Raw genomic sequence first — 26,654 nt, forward strand, 5'->3', positions numbered from 1 at the left:
GAAAGGCCAGGTCACCTACAAAGGGAAGCCCATCAGACAAACAGCAGACTTCTCAGCAGAAACCCTACAAGCTAAAAGAGATTGGGGACCAATATTCAACATTAAGAAAAAAATTTCCAACCCAGAATTTCAAGTCTAGCCAAACTAAGCTTCATAGGCTCAGTTTGGAAAAATGAAATCCTTTTCACACAAGAAAATGCTGAGAGAATTCACCACCACCAGGCCTGCTTTGCAAGAGCTCCTAAAGGAAGACTAAATATGAAAAGGAAAAACCATTACCAGCCACTGCAAAAATACACTGAAATACAAAGACCAATGACACTATGAAGCAGCTACATCAACACGTCTGCAAAACCACCAGCTAACATCATGATGACAGAATCAAATTCAGAAATAACAATATTAACCTTAAATGTAAATGGGCCAAATGTCCCAATTAAAAGACACAGAATGGCTAGCTGCATAAACAGTCAAGACCCATCAGTGGGCTGTATTCAAGAGACCCATTTCATGGGCAAAGACATACATAAGCTCAAAACAAAGGAGTGGAGGAAAATTTACCAAGCAAATGGAAAGCAGTAAAAAGTAGAGGTTGCAATCCTAGTCTCTGACAAAACCGACTTTAAACCAACAAAGATCAAAAAAGACAAAGAAGGGCATTACATAATGGTAAAGGGATTAAATCAACAAGAAGAGCTAACCATCCTAAATATATATGCACCCAATATAGGAGCATCAAGATTCATAAAACAAGTTCTTAGAGACCTACAAAGAGACTAAGACTCCCATACAATAACAGTAGTAGACTTTAACACTCCACCATCAATATTAGATAGATCATCAAGACAGAAAATTAACAAGGATATTCAGGACCTGAACTCAGCTCTGGATCAACTGGACCTGATAGGTATCTATAGAACTCTCCACCCAAAGACAACAGAATATACATTCTTCTTGGTGCCACATGGCACATACTCTAAAATCAATCACATAATTGGAAGTAAAACACTTCTAAGCAAATGCAAGAAAACTGAAATCCTAACAGTCTCTCAGACAACAGCACAATCAAATCAGAACTCAAGATTAAGAAACTCACTCAAAACCACACAACTACATGGAAATTGAATAACTTGCTCCTGAATGACTCCTGGGTAAATAATGAAATTAAGGCAGAAATCAAGAAGTTCCTTGAAATCAATGAGAACAAAGAGACAATGTACCAGAATCTCTGGGATGCAGCTAAAGCAGTGTTAAGAGGGAAATTTATAGCACTAAATGGCCACATCAAAATATTAGAAAGATCTCAAGCTGACAACCTAACATCACAACTAAAAGAACTAGAGAACCAAGAGCAAACAAACCACAAAGCTAGCAGAAGACAAGAAATAACCAAGATCAGAGCACAGCTGAAGGAGACAGAGACACTAAAAACCCTTCAAAAAAAAAAAACAAACAAAAAAAAACTAATCCAGGAGCTGGTTTTTTGAAAAAAATTAATAAAATAGATAAAACGCCAGCTAGATTAATAAAGAAGAAAAGACAGAAGAATCAAATAGATTCAATAAAAAATGATAAAGGGGATATCACCACATCACCACCAACCCCAGAGAAATACAAACTACCATCAGAGAATACTATAAACACCTCTATGCAAATAAACTAGAAAATCTAGAAGAAATGGATAAATTCCTGGACACATACACCCTCCCAAGACTGAACCAGGAAGAAGTTGAATCCAGGAATAGACCAATACAGGTTCTGAAACTGAGGCAGTAATAAATGGCATATTAACCAAAAAAAGCCCAGGACCAGATGGATTTACAGCTGAATTCTACCAGAGGTACAAAGAGGAGCTAGTACCACTTCTTCTGAAACTATTCCCAACAATTGAAAAGGAGGGACTTCTCCCCAACTTATTTTATGAGGCAGCAACAACCTGATACAAAAACCCAGGAGAGATGAAACAGAAAAAGAAAACTTCAGCCAATATCCCTGATGAACATTAATGCAAAAATCCTCACTAAAACGCTGGCAAAGTGAATCCAGCAGCACATCAAAAAGCTTATTCACCACGATCAAGTCAGCTTCATGCCCAGGATACAACGCAGGTTCAACATATGCAAATTAATAAACATAATTCATTACATCAACAGAACTAAAAACAAAACCACATGACTATCTCAAAAGACTCAGAAAAGGCCTTTAATAAAATTCAACATCCCTTAATGTTAAAAATGCTCAATAAATTAGGTATTTATGGAACATAGCTCAAAATAATACAAGCCATTTATGATAAAATCACAGCCAGTATCTTACTGAATGGGCAAAAGTTGGAAACATTCCCCTTGGAAACTGGCACAAGACAAGGATGCCCTCTCCCACTATTCCTATTTAACATAGTATTGGAAGTTCTGGCCAAGGCAATCATGCAAGAGAGAGAAATTAAGTGTATTCAAACAGGAAGAGAGGAAGTCAAACTGTCTTGTTTGCAGATGACATGACCCTATATCCGGAAAATCCCATCATGTCAGCCCAAAAGCTTCTTAAGCTAATAAGCAACTTCAGCAAAGTCTCCGGATATAAAATCAATGTGTAAAAATCACAAGCATTCCCATACACCAACAACAGACAAGCAGAGAGCCAAATCGTGAATGAACTCCCATTCATAATTGCTACAAAGAGAATAAAATACATAGGAATAGAGCTAACAAGGGAAATGAAGGACCTTTTCAAGGAGAACTCAAGGAAATCAGAGAGGACACAAACAAATGGAAAAACATCCCATGCTCATGGATAAGAAGAATCAATATCGTGAAAATGGTCATACTGCCCAAAATAATTTATAGATTCAATACTATTCCCATTGAACTACCATTGACTTTCTTCACAGAATAAGAAAAAACTACTTTAAAATTCATACGGAACCAAAAAAGAGCCTGAATAGCCAAGACAATCCTAAGCAAAAAGAACAAAGCTGGAGGCATCACACTACCTGACTTCAAACTATACTACAAGGCTACAGAAACCATAACAGCATGGTACTGGTACCAAAACAGACACATAGACCAATGGAACAAAACAGAAATCTCAGATATAAGACCACAGGTCTACAACCATCTGATCTTTGACAAACCTGACAAAAACAAGCAATGGGGAAAGGATTCCCTATTTAACAAATGGTGCTACGAGAACTGGCTAGCCATATGCAGAAAACTGAAACTGGGCCCCTTCCTTACACCTTATACAAAAATTAACTCAATACGGATTAAAGACTTAAACATAAAACCCAAAACTATAAAAACTCTTGAAGAAAATCTAGGCAATTCCATTCAGGACATAGGCATGGGCAAAATTTTCACGATGAAAGTGTCAAAACCAATTGCAACAAAAGCAAAAATTGATGAATGGGATCTAATTAAACTAAAGAGCTTCTGCACAGCAAAAGAAACTATCATCAGAGTGAACAGACAACGTATACAGAGAAAATTTTTGCAATCTATCCATCCGACAAAGGGCTAATATTCAGAATCTACAAAAACCTTAAACAAATTTACAAGACAAAAAAAACCTCATTCAAAAGTGGGCAAAGAACATAAACAGACACTTTTCAAAAGAAGGCATACATGCAGCCAACAAACATGAAAAAAAAAGCTCAACATCACTGATCATTCGAGAAATTCAAATCAAAATCACAAGGAGATACCATCTCACACCAGTCAGAATGGCAATTATTAAAATGTCAAGAAACAGCAGATGTTAGTGAGGCTGTGGAGAAAGAGGAACACTTTATACACCATTGGTGGGAAAGCAAATTAGTTCAACCATTGTGGAAGACAGGGTGGCTATTCCTCAAAGACCTAGAACCAGAAATACCATTTGACCCAGCAATCCCATTACTGGGTATATATCCAAAGGAATATAAATCAATCTATGTTCAATGCAGCACTATTCCTGATAGCAAAGACGTGGAATCAACCCAAATGCCCATCAATGATAGACTGGATAAAGAAAATGTGGTACATATACACCATGGAATACTATATAGCCATAGAAAGGAACAAGATCGTGTCCTTTGCAGGGCCATGGATGAGCTGGAAGCCATTATCCTCAGCAAACTAACACAGGAACAGAAAACCAAATACCACATGTTCTCACTTCTAAGTGGGAGCTGAACAATGAGAACACATGGGCACAGGGAGGGGAACAACACACACTGTGGCCTGTCAGGGAGGAGGGGAGAAAGAGCATCAGGATAAATAGCTAATGCATGTTGGGCTTAATACCTAGATGATGGGTTGATAGTTGCGGCAAACCACCATGGCACACGTTTACCTATGTAACAAACCTGCATGTCCTGCACATGCATCCCAGAACTTTAAAAAAAAAATCACAATGACAACTATTCAAATCTGCATCATAAAGTATTTTAAAAGGAGTCAGTGACAGAGGAATAAGAAAATAAGGGATAATAACCATTAAAATATGTGGATTTAAGACAATCCAAGTAACTATAACACCTAATACTTCAAACTATGTAATTTGGATATTTTTGGCTGACCATTATTTGGGTTGGTAGAGGTGGAGTCATAAGCTATAAAACCTGTGACTATCCGTTTCATTGCATACTGTAACTTAAAAACAAAAATGAAAACCCTTACATAATTGATTTGTTACATTAAAAATTCATAATCCTCAGATTACCAGCTAGAAACAGGAATTTGGATTCCACAAGGGGAATAAAACTAATTGAAATAATTTACCAAACGTACCCCATAATTCATTATCACTTCAGGATACCAAAACTATCTTTTTTTTAAGAAGGGAGCATAGCCAGGCGCAGTGGCTCACACCTGTAATCCCAGCACTTTGGCAGGCCAAGGCGGGTGGATCACCTGAGGTCAGGAGTTCAAGGTCAGCCTAGCCAACATGGCAAAACCCCATCTCTACTAAAAATACAAAAATTAGCCAGGTGTTGTGGCACGTGCCTGTAATCCCAGCTACTTGGGAGGCTGAGGCAGGAGAATCACTTGAACCTGGGAGACAGAGGTTGTAGTGAGCCGAGATCACCCCACTGCACTCCAGCCTGGGTGACTGAGCGAGACTTCATCTCAAAAAAAAAAAAAAGAAAGGAGCATAAACCTAGTACTCCTAAGACCAGACAAAATGGCTACATTTCAGAATAACCCCCCGACAAGAGTAAATTTTAGAGAATGTTTGTGTGTCAAATTTTTCAATCTGACCTCTAGAAAGGCTACTGTCTCTCCTGGGTATCTGATTGAGAACTGAAGTACAAACATTAGTTATATTTGCCAAAACTTTTTGTAGCAGACTGCTGGTTGTCTAACACAACATCAATTACCAAACCCCTTTACTCTTGCCATCTCCCGCTACAGAAATTGAAAGCCAAATATTCATTTTCTAACAGCTAGGAGTGGCACATAACCCAGTTTTGGAAAAGTAAGTCTGATAGCGAGCTTCGGAGAAAGCTTTTGCATTCCTAACATAAGGGACAGTGTGGCTGACGCCAGCCATCTCCCATTTGACTGCCTTGAACAGAGATGTAATGCCCATTACTACAGCCATCTTGAAACCTTGAAGTAACAAGTATATGAAAAGCAAACAAGCTAACGGTGACGAACCAGAGATAGCTTCAATCTTTGATGATTCTATCCTGATTTGCTAACTATAACTGCCCACCTATATCCTTAAGCAGAAAAAAAGAAAATGTCCTTTTTTGTTGTTACTGTTGGCTAGGTTTTCTGTTATTTTCAGCAGAATGCCAACCTTACTAAGCAATGCAAAGACTATGATGTACAATTCCTTTAATTTAAAAAAGTTCTAGTAATTGTACAAATAAAAAGCAAACATTCTGATGCCAAATAAGTGTGACAAATTAAACCCGGGACAAATTAAATGTTAGGAAGTCCTAAATAACTTCTCTTAATAATTTTTTATATAAATTAATACAATACATGCATTTTAGAAATTTTACAAAATACAAAATAATATAAGGAAGGGAAAAACTCAATATCCAGAAATAACCACTTATAATATTTTGGTATATTTCCATCCAATTCATTTTTATACATATATCAACATATAAAAGTATGCTTTTATCTTTATAAACTGGAACCATGTAGTATGTTTTATTAACTAATACAGGTAGAAAGTGATAACTCAGTAGTACATAAAAGCATGTAAGACTCAAAAATAAAAGTATCTCTTCCACCATTCCCATACACACAGGACCACATATACATAAGCCCTCATTCTCCATTCCACTTCTCAAAAACAGCCACTTTTAATACTTTTGGCATTATGGATGTTTCTTGATTTATCACCTATTAACCACATCAACAGACTTCTTACTATAAAGACTGAGAAATTAAGATACCCTCTGCCCTTTCTTCCCAATTTTTGTTACTTTCATTTTCATTTTTAGCTTTTCTACTGGTTTGTATTCTACATTAAAAAAATACACTTAAGTCTCTATTTCTTGACCCCTTATCTAACTGTGTAAGATAAGGAAATTAGTGTTCTTACACAGCAAGCATTTTTAATCATAAAGTTTAACCAAAGAATTAAAATATGACTATTTGGCCTTACCCAATCCTGAGTGAGAGGAAAAAAATGTATGTATGTACTTGTTGCTTTAGTACTATTTCATTTAAGAAAAAGTGTTGAAAAATATAGGAGCAGTATCATAATGAAGACCAAATCTAGAAAACAACTATTAGAACTTGGAAATCCTATAATGAATTTTTGTAATTACTACAGACAAACATGAATTTTTAAATTATGAAAGATGAAGCCTGAGGAAGAGAGTACAACATGAAGGTCAGTTGACAGGAAAGGAACACTGATCAACTCCTCTTTTACACTGGTCTTCTCCAAAGAGAAATATCATAATGAAAACATTGATATTGATAGTTAGCAAGTAGCTTATCACTTTGATTTCTGGTCAGCATCAGTGATTTTTGATCAATGTGAAAGCATCTGGAGAATGTTTTTTTTAAAAAAACAAAAACAAAAACAAAAAAAAAAAAACTTAAAAGGGCAAGTATCCTGACTGTCTATATAGAAGTAAACAATGGGTGAGTTAAATACTAAATATTAGTAAAGTTGACGTCAAACTAGTAATATCTACAGATTATTAAATAGTTATTTACTATTTAATATGTCCCATGCAGTCTGATAAGAGCTAATCACACATTATGAGCTTGGATTCTTACACCCATATGAAGTAGGCACTTTTATCATCTCCATTTTACAGATGAGAAATTTAAGACAGATTAAGGATTTTGCCCACAGACACTAATAAATGGCAAAGCCAGGATTTGGAATTCAGTCCCATCCTCTTAACCATTACACTCAAATGACAATATATAGGTACAGCTGACCCTTAATAACATGGGTTTAACTGAACGACTCCACGTGTACCTGGATTTGCTTCTTCTGCCTCAGCCACTCCTGAGATAGCAATACCAACCCTTTCTCTTCCTCCTCAGCCTACTTGACTTGAAGACATCAAGGATGAAGACCTTTATGATGATCCACTTCCCCTTGATGAAAAACAAATACATTTTCTTAATCACATTTTTTCTCTTACTTCATTGTAAAAATACAGTACATTATATATAAAATGTGTGTTAATAGACTGTTTATGTTATCAGCGAGGCTTCCAGTCAACAGCAAGCTATTAGTAGTTAAGTTGTGAGGGAGTCAAAAGTGATATGCACATTTTTGACTATGCAGGTGGTCTGTGCCCCTAACTCCCATGTTGTTTCAAGCATCAGATGTACTTTGAAATTGCAGATGGACAAGAAGTAAGAATAGATTCACTAAGAGCAGGTTAAGTCAAACTAGTCATTTTTTTCTTTTTTGAGTTCCAGGTTCCAATGGCATGGATAAATCTCCAAGACACAGTAAGTGATTACAGTATCATTTATGTAATGTGAGGCAAAACAGAAAGATGCAATGTTTACACAGAATAAAGTGTAAAAGTCTCATTTTCTTAATTATCCCCCTTCCTGTCCCTGCCTAATTTCTTCAATCCGAATCTCTTGACAAGGGGTAATACTACCTATAATTTGGCATTTTCTTCTAGTTCTTAAGTACTTCTTAAAAATTTTAGCTTTATATTGGCATGACATACTTGGCAGTGGTTATTTCTGAGAAAGAATATGGAAGAAAGGAATCACACCATGCCCTATATATTTACTGCTTGGCTCTTTTAAAGGAGAATATATTACTTAGATAATACAAAATGTTCTTCATCATAATGATGCTCAAAGGAAAAAGGTGAAGAGTTTATAAGTATGACCTCAATGGTCTCCTTGAATGGGAAAAGTCTGACATATTAAACTATTTAACAACTAAAAAATTTTACAAGGCAAAAATATACCGTAACATTAAAAGGTATATTCAAACTAGAAAAATATTCACAACAAAAAAGATTAATCAAATAAAGGTATTCTCAATACACAAAAAGCTCTTACCAATAAATAAGAACATAAAATTTATACCTGTTTAAGGATAGGCCTCATATTTAAAACTTAACTAAGAACAAGAATAATAATTCATTTAAGCAACGTTAAACCTCAGTAACAAAGAAATGTAAAATAAAACAGCAATACAATGGCAAAAACTAGAAAGAATAACACCCAGCAATGACTATGGTATAAGAAAGCAGAAAGCTTCACACATTAGTGCTAGGAATGTAAACTGGTAACATCTGGACAATAAACTGACTTTGTAAATGATTTATATAATCAAAACATAATAAAAGTTCCCTTAAAGAGTAAAACTGAGAAAAAGTGGCTGCAGCCTTTAATTGCACTGAAGGCCCCCACAGTGACAGACTATGAGAAGAGGCTAACAGTCTCACTGTGCTTTCTCCCGGCACCGATCACATCTGCAGTAACACATCCACTTCTGGGCACTACATTGTAAGAGAAGCATTGACAAACTGAGTTATTTCCACAGTAAAACACCAATACAGTCAGCCCTCCATATCTGTGGGTTCCCCATCTGTGGATTCAACCAACCACAGATCAAAAATATTCAGGAAAAAGAAATCATCTGTACTGAACACTTACAGACTTCTTTTCTTGTCATTATTCCCTAAACAGGACAGTGTAACAACTACTTACATAGAATCTTTACATAGCATTTGCAGTGGATTAGGTATTGTAAGTAATTTAAAGATGATTTAAAGCACACAGGAGGGTGTGTGCAGGTTGTATGCAAATGCTACACCATTTTATGTAAGGGATTTGAGCATCAGCAGATTTTGGTATCTCCAGGAAGTCCTTGAACCAACCCCCCATGGATACTGGGGGACAACTGTACCATGTATGAGAGGGCTGCAAACCCTGTCTTATAATAATAATAAACATAACAAAGAATTGAGAGCACTTTGCTTAGAAAGAGGGATTTTAGGGAAGACAGGATAGCAATCTCGAAAAATCCGAAGGCCTATAAACTGGAAAACAGAACTTGTTTTATATTGCTCAGGAGGGCAAACAAAGACCACCAGTGCTCAGAGCTGTTAAACAATGAAACAGATACAGTGCAACTTTAGTTGCCCACAATATCTAAGGTAAGTGATCCATTAGAAACACAGTAGAAAAAATTCTTCTTATAGGCTTAGAAAGTTAGGTTTCATGAAATCAGAGGTACTTTACAGTTCTAAGAGTAAAGCAAAAATTACCCTTAAAATATGCATTAATCTTCCAAACCATAAACACTATAATATTCCCAATCTTTTATTCTACTTACCTAATTTAGATACCTTATTTACCAGTCCGTTCTGGGACAATCAGGGTACAACCCACCAACTTTGTCAGGAATAACCATTCAGTCAAATCTACCAATTCCTACCCTGTCAGTTCTGTTTTGCTACACAAAAACTTGACAGATACACAACATGGTTCTAGAATTCCAGTGCTGCCCTTACCGAAACCCTCTCCTGAACATTAGGCTGCTTTCATAACTGTGATCCAGTCTGTGTTTCCTACCTTGCCTCAGCTGTCCCAGTTCTAGTTCCTTGCCCTAATATCTGTGACACACTGGTATCTGAACTTCTAGAATCATTATTTTCTTCCCCATTTTTGTATCACATACTGATTAAGAGACTACCATGCTCAAGATAATGGTGAACTGTATTTCAGAAGGAAAATTATAAACTGTACAAAATATACAGTTGTATTAGACACAGTGCTGTCGAGGAGGTTACAATGGAAAGGAGAAATAACAGATCTATGTAATTACAAGGCAATAGAAAGTCATAAGGAGGTCAAGACAGGAAATTGTTGCAATATTATACAGACAAAAGAAATCATTCTAATTTTGTAAGACCATGATCTGGGTAAATAATTTGGCTTTGAAGGACACAGGAGATTTTTCACTTAAAAAGACAGAGGGGAAAAAACATGCCAAGCAGAAAAACTAGCATAACCAAAAATACAGAAAATTGGTGGTAGGTGCAGGGCTATCACACATCAAAAGGTAATGTGATTGATTATAAAATGCGAACACAAACTAAAGAAAGTTTCTCTATGTCAAAGGATATAGAAACTGGAAACAGTTACTCAAAGAGAGAAAACACAAGTTCAAGAGGTACAGCTTCTCTGCATTCTCCACTGGGAAGTACAGCAGTGAATAATATTACTCAAACAGTGTGAGGATTCCACAAGGTGGAAGATACTCCCCTTTTTCCATACTCAGAGGATTTTAAATCTTTCCACCCAAAACTTCTGAGCCCCTCCCCAACAAGATACAAAATATTTTTTGAAGAAATCCAATCTATTCCTAAACGTCAAGAAAGAAACAAAATATGAAGTATCTAAGATCAGCAATAAAGAAATCACAGGTACTAGTCCTGGCTCTATATCTAACTTGAAATATGGCCTCATTTTGAAATCTGTCAAATGGATGGATATAAGACTAGAGAGGCCACCAACAGTGGCTCCTGCCTGTAATCCCAACATTTTTGGAGGCCGAGGCATGAGGACTCCTGAAGGCCAGGAGTTGGAGACCAGCCTGAGCAACATAAAAAGACTCATCTCTAAAATTAAAAAAAAAAAAAAAAAAGACTAGATAACTTTTAAAGTCACTTCTAGCTTGAAATTCTACATATGAGCTTAAGAAAAAGCTATCTTTCTAGATAACTGATTTGAACTCAGTTGGTTTAAACTATTAGTTTCATATGCCTCATAACTTGTAGTACTCATAATTTCTGATAAATTTTTATAAACTGCACTCCTACTTCTCATAAACTTCTCCTCATAATTTAAGCATTAAATAGGAATACAGCAGTATGTGAATCATGAAGCTTAAATAAATTTGTGTATCTATACATTAAAACACATACCTAGCAAAATTTCATTTCCAGTAGTAGTACAGTAACTTGTATCAGACTAACCCTCCTACATATAAAATTATAAACTCTGGATAAAATACAAAGAATGACAATTTGAAGGCAGAAGAAAAGTTGCAAAAGCAGGCAGAAATTGAAGGAAACTGTAAGGAAGGGAGCTACAAATGAGATTCGCACTGATGCGGCTTTTTACTCAAGGCGCTCTCCCATTCCTTGCAACTAGAGTGGAGTGGCTAGAACTCAGAAAGTCTTACTAGCTTGAAGAGACAGAGTTCAGAGCTGCCAAAATAGCTAGAAAGTGAGAGGGAGGTCTCAGTACAGCACGTTACTGTACTGAATACTGTAGGCAACTGAAACATAATGTTAAGTATTAGTGTATCTAAACATATCTAAACATAGAAAAGGAACAGTAAAAATATGGTATTATAATCTCATGGGACCACCATCATTAGCAATCTGTTATGGACCAAAACATCATTATATGGCTGTATTAGTCCATTTTCATACTGCTATAAAGAACTGCCCGAGGCCGGGCACAGTGGCTCACACCTGTAAACCCAGCACTTTGGGAGGCTGAGATGGGTGGATCACCTGAGGTCAGGAGTTCGAGACCAGCCTGGCCAACATGGTGAAACCCCCGTCGCTAATGAAAATACAAAAATTAGGCCGGGCGCGGTGGCTCACGCTTGTAATCCCAGCACTTTGGGAGGCCGAGGCGGGCGGATCACGAGGTCAGGAGATCGAGACCACGGTGAAACCCCGTCTCTACTAAAAATACAAAAAATTAGCCGGGCGTGGTGGCGGGCACCTGTAGTCCCAGCTACTTGGAGAGGCTGAGGCAGGAGAATGGCGTGAACCCGGGAGGCAGAGCTTGCAGTGAGCCGAGATCGCGCCACTGCACTCCAACCTGGGCGACAGAGCAAGACTCTGTCTCAAAAAAAAAAAAAAAAAAAAAAAAAAAAAAAAAAAAAAAAAAAAAAGAAAATACAAAAATTAGACAGGCACAGCGGCACATACCTGTAGTCCCAGCTACGGGAGGCTGAGGCAGGAGAATTGCTTGAACCTGAAAGGCGGAGGTTGCAGTGAGCCAAGATCACACCACTGCACTTCAGCCTAGGTGACAGAGCAAGACTCCATATCAAAAAAAAAAAAAAAAAAAAAAAAAACCTGCCAGAAACTGAGTAATTAACAAAGGAAAGAAGTTTAATTGACTCATAGTTCAGCATGGCTAGGGAGGCTTCAGGAAACTTACAATCATGGCATAAGGTGAGGGGGAAGAAGGCACCTTCTTCACCGGGCGGCAGGAAGGCCTAGTTAAAGGGGAAGAAGCCCTTATAAAACCATCGGATCTCATGAGAACTCGGTAACACGAGAACAGCATGGGGGAAACTACCCCCATGATTCAATTACCTCTGCCTGGTCTCTCCCTTGACAGGTAGGGATTACAATTTTTAAGATGAGATTTGGGTGGGGACACAAAGCCTAACCATATCAATGGCACATGACTATATAAGGAAACAGCAAGTCAAAATAACAACAGGTGACTTTTCATTAGAAACAATGGCAGCCAGAAGAAAATGAAGTGACATATTTAAAATGATGGAAAAAACACAATTATCAAATTAGAATCCTATATACAATCTAAAAAATCCTTCAAAAATGAAGATGAGCCCAGCCACAGTGGCTCACACCTGCAATCCTAGCACTTCGGGAGGAAAAGGTGGGAGGATCGCTTGAGGCCAGGAGTTTGAGATCAGCCTAGACAACATATTGAGACTCCATCTCTATAAAAAAATAATTTAAAAAATTAGCCGGGCACATATATGATTTTTAAAACTGTATATAGGATTCTAATTTGATAGTTTGGATTCTAATTTGAGCCACTGTGGCTGGGCTCATCTTCATTTTTGAAGGATTTTTTTAAATTGTATAGGATTCTAATTTGATAGCTGGTGGGAATGTAAATTAGTTCAGCCGCTGTGGAAAGCAGTTCAGCAATTTCTCAAAGAACTTAAAACAGAACTACCATTCGACCCAGCAATTCCATTATTGAAAATATGACCAAAGGAATATAAATCATACAGGTATCATAAAGACACATGTACACATATGTTCATCACAGCACTAATGACAACAGAAAAGACACAGAATCAACCTAAATGCCCATCAACAGCAGATGAAAATGTGGTACATACACACCATGGAATATTATGCAGCCATAAAAAAGAACGAGATCATGTCCTTTGCAGCAACATGGATGGGGCTGGAGGGTATTACCTAAGTAAACTAATGAAGGAGTAGAAAACCAAATATTACATGTTCTCACTTGTAAATGGGAGGTAAACAGTGAGTACACATGGACAATGTATAGTCGATGTTTCAAGTACATGCTGAGGGTGTACTTTGTGTACACATTGAGTACACATTTGAGTACACACTGTACTTTAGAGAGTATACACTGAGAATGTATTTTGAGGGTGGATGGTGGGAGAAGGGTGAGGATCTTAAAACTACCTATAGGGTACTATGCTTATTACCCAGATGACAAAATAATCTGTATACCAAACCCCCTCAACACACAATTTACTCATATAACATCTAACCAATAATGTATTCTGGAAACTAAAAGTTTTTTAAAAATGCTAAGGAAAAGTTCTTCAAGTGAAAAAAAGTATCAGACAGAAAATGAAATCTATAGGAAAAAAATTTTTTAACTGCAAATAGGTATATAAGTGTAAAAGACCATACTTTTCCTGCTCTTTTTCAAAAGACGTATGAATAAAGCAAAAAATATGTAACATTATAACACAGTTTATAACATGGTGATATACTATACAGGAGAACAACAGCACAAGGCACTCTCAGAAGGGGGGGGGCAAATATAAATATAGTATTGAAAGAGTCTTATATTTTATATGTAGTAGTAAAATACTAACCCTACACAGACTGTAATAAATTAAGAATGAATATTATAATCTCAAGAATAGAGTTCCTCAACCTCAGCACTACTAACATTTTGAACTGGAAAATTTTTTGTCATAGGATACTGTTCCATCCATTATAGAACATTCAGCAGCATATCTGGCCTCTACCCACTAGATGCTAGTAGCAATCCCACCCCCACATCATTTCAAACATGTCTCCAGACATTGCCAAATGTCCTCTGGGGACCAAAATCACCCTGGTTGTACTTTAGAGAGTATACACTGAGGATGTATTTTGAGGGTGGAGGGTGGGAGAAAAGTGAGGATCTTAAAACTACCTATAGGGTACTATGCTTATTACCTCAATGACGAAATAATCTGTATACCAAACCCCTACAACATGTAATTTACCCATATAACAAACCTGCACATGTATTCTGTATTCCACTACCTTAGAACAATACCTAAAAAAGCAATGCAAGCTAAAATGATGACAAAACTGTTTATCAAAGGTTTTTCCTTGGCTCACCTAAGGAGCCTCTTTAGAAAACTCCCTCTAAATCACTTCGGTCCCCACCAAGAAATTTTAATACCACAAATATATCTGTTTATATAATGTGATTGGAGAGCCACAAACAATTGTAATATAAAAGGATATTCCGTACCCTCCTCCAAGAACCTATGATTGCCCTATAGGAGAATTACCACTCCCGTTGAGAATGCATACTGTTAGCGGAATATACTGAAAAAAATTCAATGAACTCAAAAGAAGACAAGAAAGTATGAAGAGAGGAATTTTTTTAAAAAAATAACAATATGCCTAAGTTCAACCACACCAACAATAACATTAACTATAAATTTTTAAATTGCTTTAAAATAAGACACATAAATAACAAGCCAATAGGAGAGACAAAATAGGATATTGAAAAGATACTAAATCCTAACAAAGGCAAAAAATAGGAAAAAGATACAAAGAACACATGACACAAACAGAAAACTCAATCATATCAATAATTACATTAAATATGACTGGCCTAAAAACTCCCATTTAAAAGGTAAAGATTGTCAAATTAGATTTTTTAAAAAAGACAAGACCCAAACATATGCTGTCTACGAGAGAAACAGTTTAAATACAAAACAAAGACTAAATATAATAGGACATTTGAAAAGATACAAGATGCAAACACTAATCATAAAAAATCAGGAGTTACTACATTAATATCACACAAACTGAATACCAAGATAAAGAGTATCACTTGAGAAACAGGTGAACATTTCATAAGGATAAAAGAAGCAATACATCAAGAAGATGTAACAACAAAAAAGGCTCTAATAATAGAGCTTCAAAATATATAAAATTAAAAAGGTAGGACTAAAGAGAGAGAGAAATTCACAATCATAGCTGGAGACTATAACACTAAGTCACAGAACTAGAGGAAAAAAAAAACCAGTCAGTAAAGACATAGAAGACTATGACCCATTACCAATCATCTTGACTAGATATTTATAACACTATACCCCCCCAAAATAAAATAAAGACAGACCAAATGATAGACCACATAATGGATCAGTTAAAAAATCATTAAAAAGTTGGCTGGGTGCAGTGGCTCACATCTGTAATCCCAGCACTTTGGAAGGCCAAGGCAGGTGGATCACCTGAGGTCAGGAGTTCAAGACCAGCCTGACCAAAATGGAGAAACCCTGTCTCTACGAAAAGTAGAAAATTAGCCGGGCATGGTGGCACATGACTGTAAATCCCAGCTACTCAAGAGGCTGAGGCAGGAGTATCGGCTTGAATCCAGGAGGCGGAGGTTGCAGTGAGCTGAGATTGCGCCACTGCACTCTAGCTTGGTGACAGAGCGAGACTCCATCTCAAAAAAAAAAAGGTTTCATAAAATGAATAAACTCCTAGCAAGATTATCAAAGGAAAAAAGAGAGCAAGTACATAATTTACCAATATCGGGATTTAATAATGAGATATCACTAAGATCTTATACACATTCAAAAGATAAGGGAGCCTGTAATCCCAGCACTCGGGGAGGCCAAGGTGGGAGGATCACTTGTGCCCAAGACATCAAGGTCAGCCTGGGCAATGGAGCAAATCTTGGCTCTACTAAAAAAATAAAAATAAGGATAAGGGAATATTAAAAACTTTACACGCAGTAACTTAGAGGAACATCTTGGATGAAAACGAAATCCTTAAAAAATACAATTTACCAAAAATGACACAAGAGGAAATAGAAAATATGGATAGCCTTGTATCTAAAGAAATCTCATTTATTATCAAAAATCTTCCCACAAAGAAAGCTCCAACCCACATGGCTTCACTGATACATTTTGTCAAACACTGAAGAAAAAATACAATCCACCTTAGGAGAAACAAGTGCTTCCCAACCTATTTTATGAATCCAGCATAACCATTGTATCAAAACTGAAAAGAAATTTACAAATCAATACTCCTGTAAATGCAAAAAACCCTTAGCAAAATATCAGTAAGTCCAAATTGGTAACATATTTTTTTAAATACATCATGACCAGATGGAATTTATTCCAGCAGTGAAAGTAATTCACCATATTAAGAGAATAAAAGGAAAAAATCAAAAGACCATTTCAACAGAAGCAGTAAAATCTTTAGAAAAAACTGACCACCCACTCATGATAAAAACTCTCCGAACTAGGAATAGTAGGGAATTTTTTCAACCTGATAAAGGGCAGCAATAGAAAAGGAACAGCTAATGTGATACTTAAGTGGTAAAATAAATGCTTTCCCAATAAGATGAGCAATAAAGCAAAATATCCACTCTTACCACTTTTATTCAACAATGTACTGGAGGTCCTATCCAGTGAAATATGATCAGAAAAAGAAATTAGAGGCATAAAGATTGGAAAGGAAAAAGCAGAACTGTGGATGTTTGCAGATAACTTGACCATCTATGTAGAAAATCTTTAAACTAACATTAATAAGTGAATTTCATGAGACTTCAACTTACAAAATCAATACATAAAACTTGATTGTTGATTGAGAAGGAGTGTGTGTGTAACTGTAACTTTACAATTCTATAAATAACTCTAAAATGTATATGAAAGCTTATTTGATGGTTTGCTCCATGTGGTTCTATTGGTTGAAACTTTCAAAAATAATATATTGAAACTCTAAGAAAAGCTAATTTCACAGTCTTGTAAATACATTAGTTAAATCTCAGAGTTTCAATACCATTAGAAAATAAATTTAATTTTCTTATGTTTACTCTTCATGTATAACCTCAACAGTCAAAGTGAGCTTCTCTAATGTACCATGTGGTTTACACAGTCACTACCACAGCTCTTTATTCTCTATGGAAAAAGCTTGCTGCTGGGTAATAAACAGGAAATCATACTGTCATTTTCTTTCTCCTAATCATTTTATAATTTATTTCTAAAGTCATTTTGTGAACAAAAAATGAACAACAAAAAAAAACACATGCATGTACAAAATAAAGGAGAAGAAAAGGCCCCTGGACTTTAACACTCAAAAATGTAAATTGTTTTCTGTAACAACTTGTTAAATTTGACTAGATAACAACAATCACATCTTACAGCATAACCAAGTTCACAATCTTTATGTTGCTAAAGTATATTTTGCTCAGCAGAATTAAGCTATCTTGCGAGACAACTCATAGACACAAAATCTTTACCCTGGAATTACCAAATACCGACACTGCAGTTCATCTAAATAAACCATTTCATGGAATATAAGAAAAATATTATTCAAAGAACAAAGTCAGTACAAGGAAAACTAAGGGAAAAAGTTATTTGAAAGCCAAAACTGGTTACACATAGAGAATACAACATGAAAGTTCAATTTGTTAGATACTAATACAAAAAGTAGAATAAAGTAACACGAGCATGCAGCATTTTCATCAAAATGCTTTTAATGATAAAAATCACCTCTTAGATTTATGACAATCTCAAAACAGTAACATTATGAATTGACTAGTTATGCATTATATTTTAACTTATTATCAAGGAACTAGCTTTCCACATTTATAAAAGACTACTTAGGTTTTTATGAAATTTTATTAAGCAAATGAAAGTTAATAAATTATAAGCCGTCAATACTATTGCAATTTATTTAATTCTATAATTTAGACCTTTTAAACTGGTTAAATTTCCTACTTTATTAATACACTAAGCACCTTCATAGCAAATATTACCACTAGCTATAAGGGAAAAAATTAAGAGAAGTGCTAAAATCGAATTTAGAGATTTAGAGTCACCTAGAACATACCTACAGGCTCGTCTTTGAGCAAGATAATTTAGTAAGTATTTAATATATACATAGACGCCTCCCATGCTGATGTGCAACCAAGTTGTAAGGAGCTGTCCTGGATCCATCAAGGAGGAAACGCAGACAATACTTTACTGGATGTTTGCTCCATGATGTTTCTTTTATTGCCATTTCTAACACCAACAATACTATGGTAACGTGTTGTCTCAATTAATACTTATCATTTTCAACTGTCCAGAAAAGTGTAAAAAATAGGATTTCACTATTAATATATCACTAATAACCAAGGTTAGGAAAGCATTTACCCTACATAATAATGAATATTTATCTTTCAGCCCTTTTTTTTATTTTCCAAGAAGATATTTACTGAAAAGCAACTTATTCACATTATAAGTACAAATCAGATTATATCTGGAGATAATAAGAATTGACGCATAAATATAGTCTTAAGAAAAAAGACTAATATTCAAAGTAATAACTATATTATAACTTTATTATATCAATTTTTTTTTGTTGTTGTTGATGGGACGGAGTCTCGCTCTGTCGCCCAGGCTGGAGTGCAGTGGCGCAATCTCGGCTCACTGCAAGCTCCGCCTCACGGGTTCACGCCATTCTCCTGCCTCAGCCTCCCGAGTAGCGAGTAGCTGGGACTACAGGTGCCCGCCACCACGCCCGGCTAATTTTTCTGTATTTTTAGTAGAGACGGGGTTTCACCGTGTTAGCCAGGATGGTCTCAATCTCCTGACCTGGTGATCTGCCGGCCTCAGCCTCCCGAAGTGCAGGGATTACAGGCATGAGCCACCGTGCCTGGCCTATATCAGTATCTTTTATTGAGCACATAATTTTAAAACATTCCTCTATGCACATTATCTCATAATGCTTACAACCACACTGTGAGGTAAAGAAGGCAGATTTTATAACATTTATTTTCAAATGAGTACACCAAAGTTCAAGTGATAATATTCTGCCCAGGATAAACTGGCAGTAAATAATAATGCTATTCTGGGAGAAATTCTTTGAACCAAAATTCAGCCAAATTACAATGAACCATATAATCAAATTTCGTTGACTAAAATAAAAAATTATTGCTAAAATAATACTGAAAATGTCTAAAGGAATAAATTAAAAATAGTAGAAGAAAAAAATGTCAAATTTAGTTTCCCCTAGTATTTCAATGAATGCTTTCAAGAGTACAATTAATTACTACCATCACAAATTCTCATTCAGTGAATCTAACTTGTTATAAATACAGGGAAAAATAAAAAACAGAGGGTACTACTAGTAAATCCAGTACTTTTCATAAATGTACAGGCAAACAGAGATTACCAGACATCTGAAGAAAACACCACCCAAAAAAGAACTATAAGAAATTGAAAGAGATATTCAAAGAGGAGAAAAAAATGTGAAATCTATGTAGTGTCCCAGTATTAAAGCGTGTATCTATAAGATAAAAGTAGATGACTATGAACTAGAAAAAGTTCCCAGAAATATAAAGTAACAGCTGAAATAAACAAATCAGTAAAGGGCTGGAAGAAAAAGTCAAGGAAATCTCCCACTTAAAAGAGAGACAGAGAAGGAAAAGACACGGAAAATGAAGGAAAAATTATACCGAAGCTCCAGAAAAATAAATAAATACAGAGAAGACACAAGGAAAGTAGTAATCAAAGAATTACAGAAGATTTCCCAGAATGGAAGAAAAACCTAAACTTTCATATTCAAAGGGTTCACCAACATTTACAGGATGAATATAAAAAGGACTACAGCCTGTAGTCCTACCTCGGAGAGGCTGAGGCAGGAGGATCTTGAGCACAGGGGTTCAAATCCAGTTTGGACAACATAGCAAGACTATCTTTAAAACAATAAATTTTTAATTTCAAAAAGAAATAACAATTTTAAAAAAGACTGTAACATCCTCCTTAAATTTTATAATTCCAAGGAGAAGGAGTCATCAACACAAAAAGCTTCTGGAGAACAAAAACAAGTTACCCACAAAGAAATGGTTCATATTAGCATCAAATCCCTTATCAGTAAAACTGATTACTAAAAGGCAGAGGAATGAATGCAACCTTCAAAATTCTGAAGGAGAATTATTTTAAACTTTAATTCTATATCCAGCCAATGTATGCATCAGGTGTGAAAGTGAAAAAGACGTTTTCAAACATTATATTGACAAGTACCCACATACATTCCTCCTGAAAAAGTTACTTCAGGAAGTACTCTAGAGAACAGTAAAACAAATCTAAAATGGAAAGATGTAAGATCTAAGAAAGTATAGAATTTGTCCAAGAATTAAATGAAATAACATGATGTCAGTTAAGCATCATATCCAAAAAGAAGTAACTTCATACTAGAATATCAACAAACAGTAAGATTAAAAAGCTGGATAACCAGGTGACATAATGAAGGCATGAACTCTTCTACCAACAGGGGGTAAACGTGGCAATTAGAAAATACAGGATGTGAGCCAAGATTGCACCACTGCACTCCAGCCTGGGCAACAGAACAAGACTCCATTTCAAAAAAAAAAAAAAAAAAAAAAACAGAAAATACAGGAAAAGGGCCGGGTGCGGTAGCTCACACCTGTAATCCTAGCACTTTGGGAGGCCAAGGCAGGCAGATCACAAGGTCAGGAGATCGACACCATCCTGACTAACACGGTGAAATCTCGTCTCTACTGAAAATACAAAAAATTAGCCTGGCATGGTGGCAGGCGCCTGTAATCCCAGCTACTCGGGAGGCTGAGGAAGGAGAATCACTTGAACCCGGGAGGCGGAGGTTGCAGTGAGCCGAGATCATGCCACTGCATTCCAGGAGCCTGGGTGACAGAACGAGACTCTGTCTCAAAAAATAAAATAAAATAAAATAAAATAAAATAAAAGAAAAGAAAATCCAGGGAAAATAGCCACAGTCCAAACTAGAAACCAAATTAAAGTATGGCAGCTCTGGAGTACAAAGAGAGTGTAAGAAATCCATTTGTTCTCCAGTGAGAACACATGGACACAAGGAGGGGAACATCACACACCGGGGCCTGTCAGGGGTTGGGGGCAAGGTAAGGGAGGGCATTAGGACAAATATCTAATGCATGGGGGGCTTAAAACCTAGGTGACAGGTTGACAGGTGCAGCAAACCACCATGGCACATGTATACCTATGTAACAAACCTGCACGTTCTGCACATGTATCCCAGAACTTAAAGTAAAATAAAATAAAATAAATCCATTTGCTCTCTAAGAATCTCATCATACCACTTTGTATAGCCGTATTATTTATATAATGTAATATTTTAACTGCTTTTCAGAATCAGCAAGTATAACTATTATAAACCTTGACATATAAAATAAATGTTGTAGTTGAAAAACTGGAAAGGGAATGTGAGGAATTCAAGGGAAAGATGAGGAGGAAAGCTAATTTTTTTTACAACTTATAAAGTGGCAAGTTTAGAGACAAGTTTAGACTGAACACTCTAAAGTTATTTGTCAAACAGCTATAAGTTTAATCATAAAGGCAACCAAAAAATAAATAAATAAAAAATAAAATAAATAAAAGGAAGAAGGTAGAATCAGTATTAAAAGTTAAATCCTTCTATTTTTCACAATGGGGAGATATTAGGTTACTGAAGGTTAAAGTTTAGTATATCATATAAAAAATTGGCATAATGATGAGAAGATTAAAAATAGAAAAAAAGTTCTAAAATGATTATCTCTGACAAAGGAGGTAGAAAAGATAGGGAGATTTTTATTTTTCATTTTATACCTTTGTGTGTTATTCAAATTCTTATGTTTATGCAACTACTCATCTCAAAATAAACACATACACATTATTAGAACCCCTTTCCCTGACTACTACAGGAAAAATGATGGGAAATTCTTATTCTTTTTTTTTCTATAGTCCATGGACTAAATACTTTCTATTATGGTATTTCAAAGATATAATTAATTAAACAGACTCAAGAATCATCCTAAACCTTTCATTAATATGTGGAGATAGCAACAGCTTACATTGTGTTAGAACTGTCAAATATATCCACAACCATCATCTCATTTAACCCTCAAAACCATCTTGTGAAAGCAGATTTTAGAGATTAGTAAAGTAAAACTCAAAAAGGTTCAAGTGATTTGCCATCCCCCTCCAAAAAAAGTAGAATAATATAAATACGTTTAAAAAGTAAACCAAAAAAGCCTTTATAAAAAGCACTGAAATCTGAAAATGCTTTCGTAATTTATAACAGGAGAATGACATTGAAAGAAATTACACTTGACAATACAAATGGTCAGGCACATCGGAAAACAGCTGGGCAGTTTGTTAAATATATACTTCTTATAAAGTTAAACATACACTTACCATATGACCCAGCAATATCATTCCTAAGTTATTACCCAAAACAAATGAAAACACATTACACAAAGACATGCACTCTAATGTCCAGACTCTATTCGTACTAACCAAAAGCTAGAAGCAGCCCAAATGTCCACAAGTGATTAACAGATAAACTGTGATATATCCAGACCATGAACTACTACTACTCAACCATAAAAAAAAGCTAATGATATACAACACATGGATGAATATTAACAGTATTATGCTATGTAAATCAGCCATTAAAAAATTATGTATTGCATGATTCCATTTATATGAAATTCTAGAAAAGCAAAATTATACTAACAGCAGATAAAGTGGTTGCCAGGGTTAAGGGATGAGGACTGGGCTGCAAGGGAGAACAAAGGAACTTCTTGGGGTAATGAAAATAACCATTATATCGTGATCAGAGTGTTTGTTACACTACTGTATATATCTGGCAAAACTCATCAAATTATAACTTTACATTGCTTAATTTTATTATGTAAGTTACAACTCAATAAAGCTCATTTAAAAAATAATCCATAATCACATTTAACTATGACAACAGTTTTTCAGCATAGGTATTTACTACACACCTTCAAAAAATATTAAAATCAATCTTTAGGAGGGAACTTGTAACCATAAAGTAGATACACAGGAACTAAAAAGTTCTGAGAATGGAACAGTCCTCATCCTACTCAACGTGGCCATGTGGGTAAACAGTAGTTGCCTAGCAACTAATCTAAACTCTAAATTTCTAATAAATACATTGACCACATAAGCAGGTGATCTCACAGATGATAAACCAAGCTTTACATCGAAGGGTTCTTCCTTTAATAATAAAAAATAATAAAGTGCTTAAGTTATTTATCTAAAGTAGGAGTGAACAAGGTGCATTAAACCTAGATAATGAAAAATAAAAATATGAAATTAAACATAAACATACACACACAAAAAATCCTTGTCCTCATTTGGCCTTTTATGTCAGGACTTCACTTACCTAATTTATGGCATTAATCCATGAGTTTGTGGGTGAACCCTCTCCCCTTTTCTACTTTAAGCCATTCCCCTACAACCATTCAAACTGGCTTAATTCTCTTATTTATATATTTACATGTGATTAAATGCATACAGGATAGTACTTTTACATATATTAAATGATTCTAAGGATATCTCTCCAGATTATAGAACCTGTAGACACCACAGAAAAATACAACACTTTCTGTAACATGCATACACACAACATACCAGAAAGTCAAACCTAACTTAGCTAGATTATAAATGCTCAAAATCAAGAATTACAAAGAAATCCCTTAATAACAAGCAAATTCCTAACACACATGTTAAATGTATCATATCTCTCTTACTAGACATAGCATGCCACAGTTTAACAACATCAGAAAAAAGATCAACTTCTAAGACACCACTCACTGCTAGCACTCTTACCAACCATATTATTTTTGGTTTGTGGAGCACTTACCCCTCTTCTGAACCCAACCTTCTTTCACAATGGTAACATCGCTCATGATGACTCCCCTCTGAGCCCCCAACTTGGAGAAATGGTACTTTGTGATATCAGCTTTAGGGTTTGGATTCTCTGCTGCTGCTGCCCTTCCCACTCTCTAGTGATGACTCAGCCTGGAAGGAAGTATTGAAGAAAGAATTTCTTTTTTTTCCATTCTTGCAACTCACAGAGCAATAACAAACAACTAATTCTTTGTAAATGTCTTCAACTGGCCTGACCTCACATAAAAGTCTGGCTCTTCAAACTGGGGAACTTATTTATTAAATAGTTCTATAATGAAAGCACTTCCCTAGTCCTGTGACCAATTTCAAATGATAGTGAAACTTTTAACCTAAGAGGTTGCAACAAAAAAGTCTTAAGAAAACCAGTCACACCCACCCAAATAATAGAGAAAAATTTGTTTGGTGATGTGTATTTGAGGTGAAGAGGGAAGAGAATGAAAGTTAATTGCCCTAAATCCCTGTAATTTCAGAAGCAATTGTGAATTTTTTTTTTTTTGAAATGGAGTCTCACTCTGTCGCCAGACTGGAGTACAGTGGAGCGATCTCTGCTCACTGCAACCTCCACTTCCCAGGTTCAAGCGATTCTTCTGCCTCAGCCTCCCAAGCAGCTGGGACTGCAGGTGTGCACCACCACACCCTGCTAATTTTTGTATTTTTAGTAGAAACGGGGTTTCACCATATTGGCCAGGCTAGTCTTGAACTCCTGACCTCGTGATCCACCCGCCTCAGCCTCCCACAGTGCTGGGATTACAGAAATGAGCCACCACAACCAGTCGTGAATACTTTAACTGATATAAAATACAATGTACCAAGAAATTATCATTTATGTATTCTTACTCTGCCTGTTCCAAGAAATATTTTAAGGAGATTAAAAAATAATTGATTTCATATTATGTACTTATTATAAAGTAAAGTGAAACAAGGGAATATGAAAGTAGAAAAAAATATTGAGTATAGTATTCAAGATGTGCCAAGAACTGTTACAGGTGCTTACATCTATTATTCTTATGTGATTTTGATAACCTCATGAGGATACTATTAATTCCATTTCACAGATAAGGAAACTGAGGCTCACACAGATAAAGCAACTTGCTCGATTTCAACACACCTAGTAAATGTGGAGCCAAGATCTGAACCCAGGCTGTCTGACTCCAGAGCCTGCATTCCAAAACTACACTGCCTTAAGATAAAAAGAAGTCAGAGTAAAGGCACACATATTTGGGAAAGATATGTCACAAATTCGGCATGGAGCTCTTGGGAAGACAATGCAAATAAGAAAACACAATAGGCTTTCCTATTTACAGTATCCAAAAAAAAATGTCTTTTGAGATGGGTTTCCCCCCATCATCCAGGATAGAGTAGAGTGGCACAATCATAGCTCACTGCAGCCTCCAATGGGGCTCAAGCAGTCCTCCCACCTCAGCCTCCTGAGTAGCTGGACTACAGGCAGGCATCACCATGCCTAGCTAATTTAAAAACAAAAATTTTGTAGAGATGGGGTCCCGCTATATTGTCCATGCTGCACAAATTTTTTTAAAAAGGAGAAAAAGTTCCTCAGAAGAAATACAACTTTTCCTGGGACAAAAATCGAATTTATCCCATGGGTCTTCTTCATAAGATGTATGCGGGAAAGTCCTCAAAAACATCCTCCCATATACAGCAATGAGTTTTACAGGGTCATTGCTTATTGTCACTCTCAAACTAAAAAGGAAAATGCCAACATAAAATTAGTAAATCCATTTGCACAGAAGGGGACCAAAAAATGTGGTCCAGGTACACCAGTGTTACGTGGTCAAGAATCATATCATAAATTTTAGATAACTAGAAAAATGGATAGATGGACTACACAAACATACTCTCTCAACTTGGGTTGTGATAAATGATACAGAGCAGTTAAGTTCAGTGTTAGACTCCCAACCTAGTGCTAAATTAGACTACAGGTCTTTCTTCAACGCAAATTAAGTGTGGAGCCTAACCATTTAGCAGTCAGGAATCAAGACTAAACATTCTCTAGACAGCCTGACTAAACAGCCTGACAAAAGCTATGTAGCTGAATGCAAGACCAGCAGCCTCATGTATTATGAGGTCACAGGCAGAACCTACAGGTAAGGCTGAGACTCCTCAAAATCACCATGGTCTGTTGCTGTAGAGTGTCAAAAAGGGATATTAGCTTGTAATCCCAGCACTTTGTGAGGCCAGGGCAGGAGGATCACTTATGT

The 26,654-nt window shown here is 36.0% G+C and overlaps 1 protein-coding gene across 3 annotated transcripts in view; it reads right to left on the reverse strand.

Moving 5' to 3' along the window:
- Positions 1–26,654, reverse strand: part of AKT3 (AKT serine/threonine kinase 3) — a 357,879-nt gene that overhangs the window by 322,154 nt on the left and 9,071 nt on the right. For 2 of the 3 annotated variants that reach the window (XM_032137424.2, XM_058430705.1), the window contains exon 2: positions 24,389–24,546. In XM_032137424.2, the coding sequence (XP_031993315.1) occupies positions 24,389–24,434 (46 nt within the window). In that variant the 5' untranslated portion in view covers positions 24,435–24,546. Of the gene's footprint in view, positions 1–7,440; positions 7,474–24,388; positions 24,547–26,654 lie in introns of those variants that run through there. The other variant, XM_058430708.1, reaches the window with a different exon arrangement.

The sequence above is a fragment of the Hylobates moloch genome, unplaced genomic scaffold (assembly GCF_009828535.3).
Source record: "Hylobates moloch isolate HMO894 unplaced genomic scaffold, HMol_V3 SCAFFOLD_18, whole genome shotgun sequence".
Classification (NCBI taxonomy): Eukaryota; Metazoa; Chordata; class Mammalia; order Primates; family Hylobatidae; genus Hylobates; species Hylobates moloch.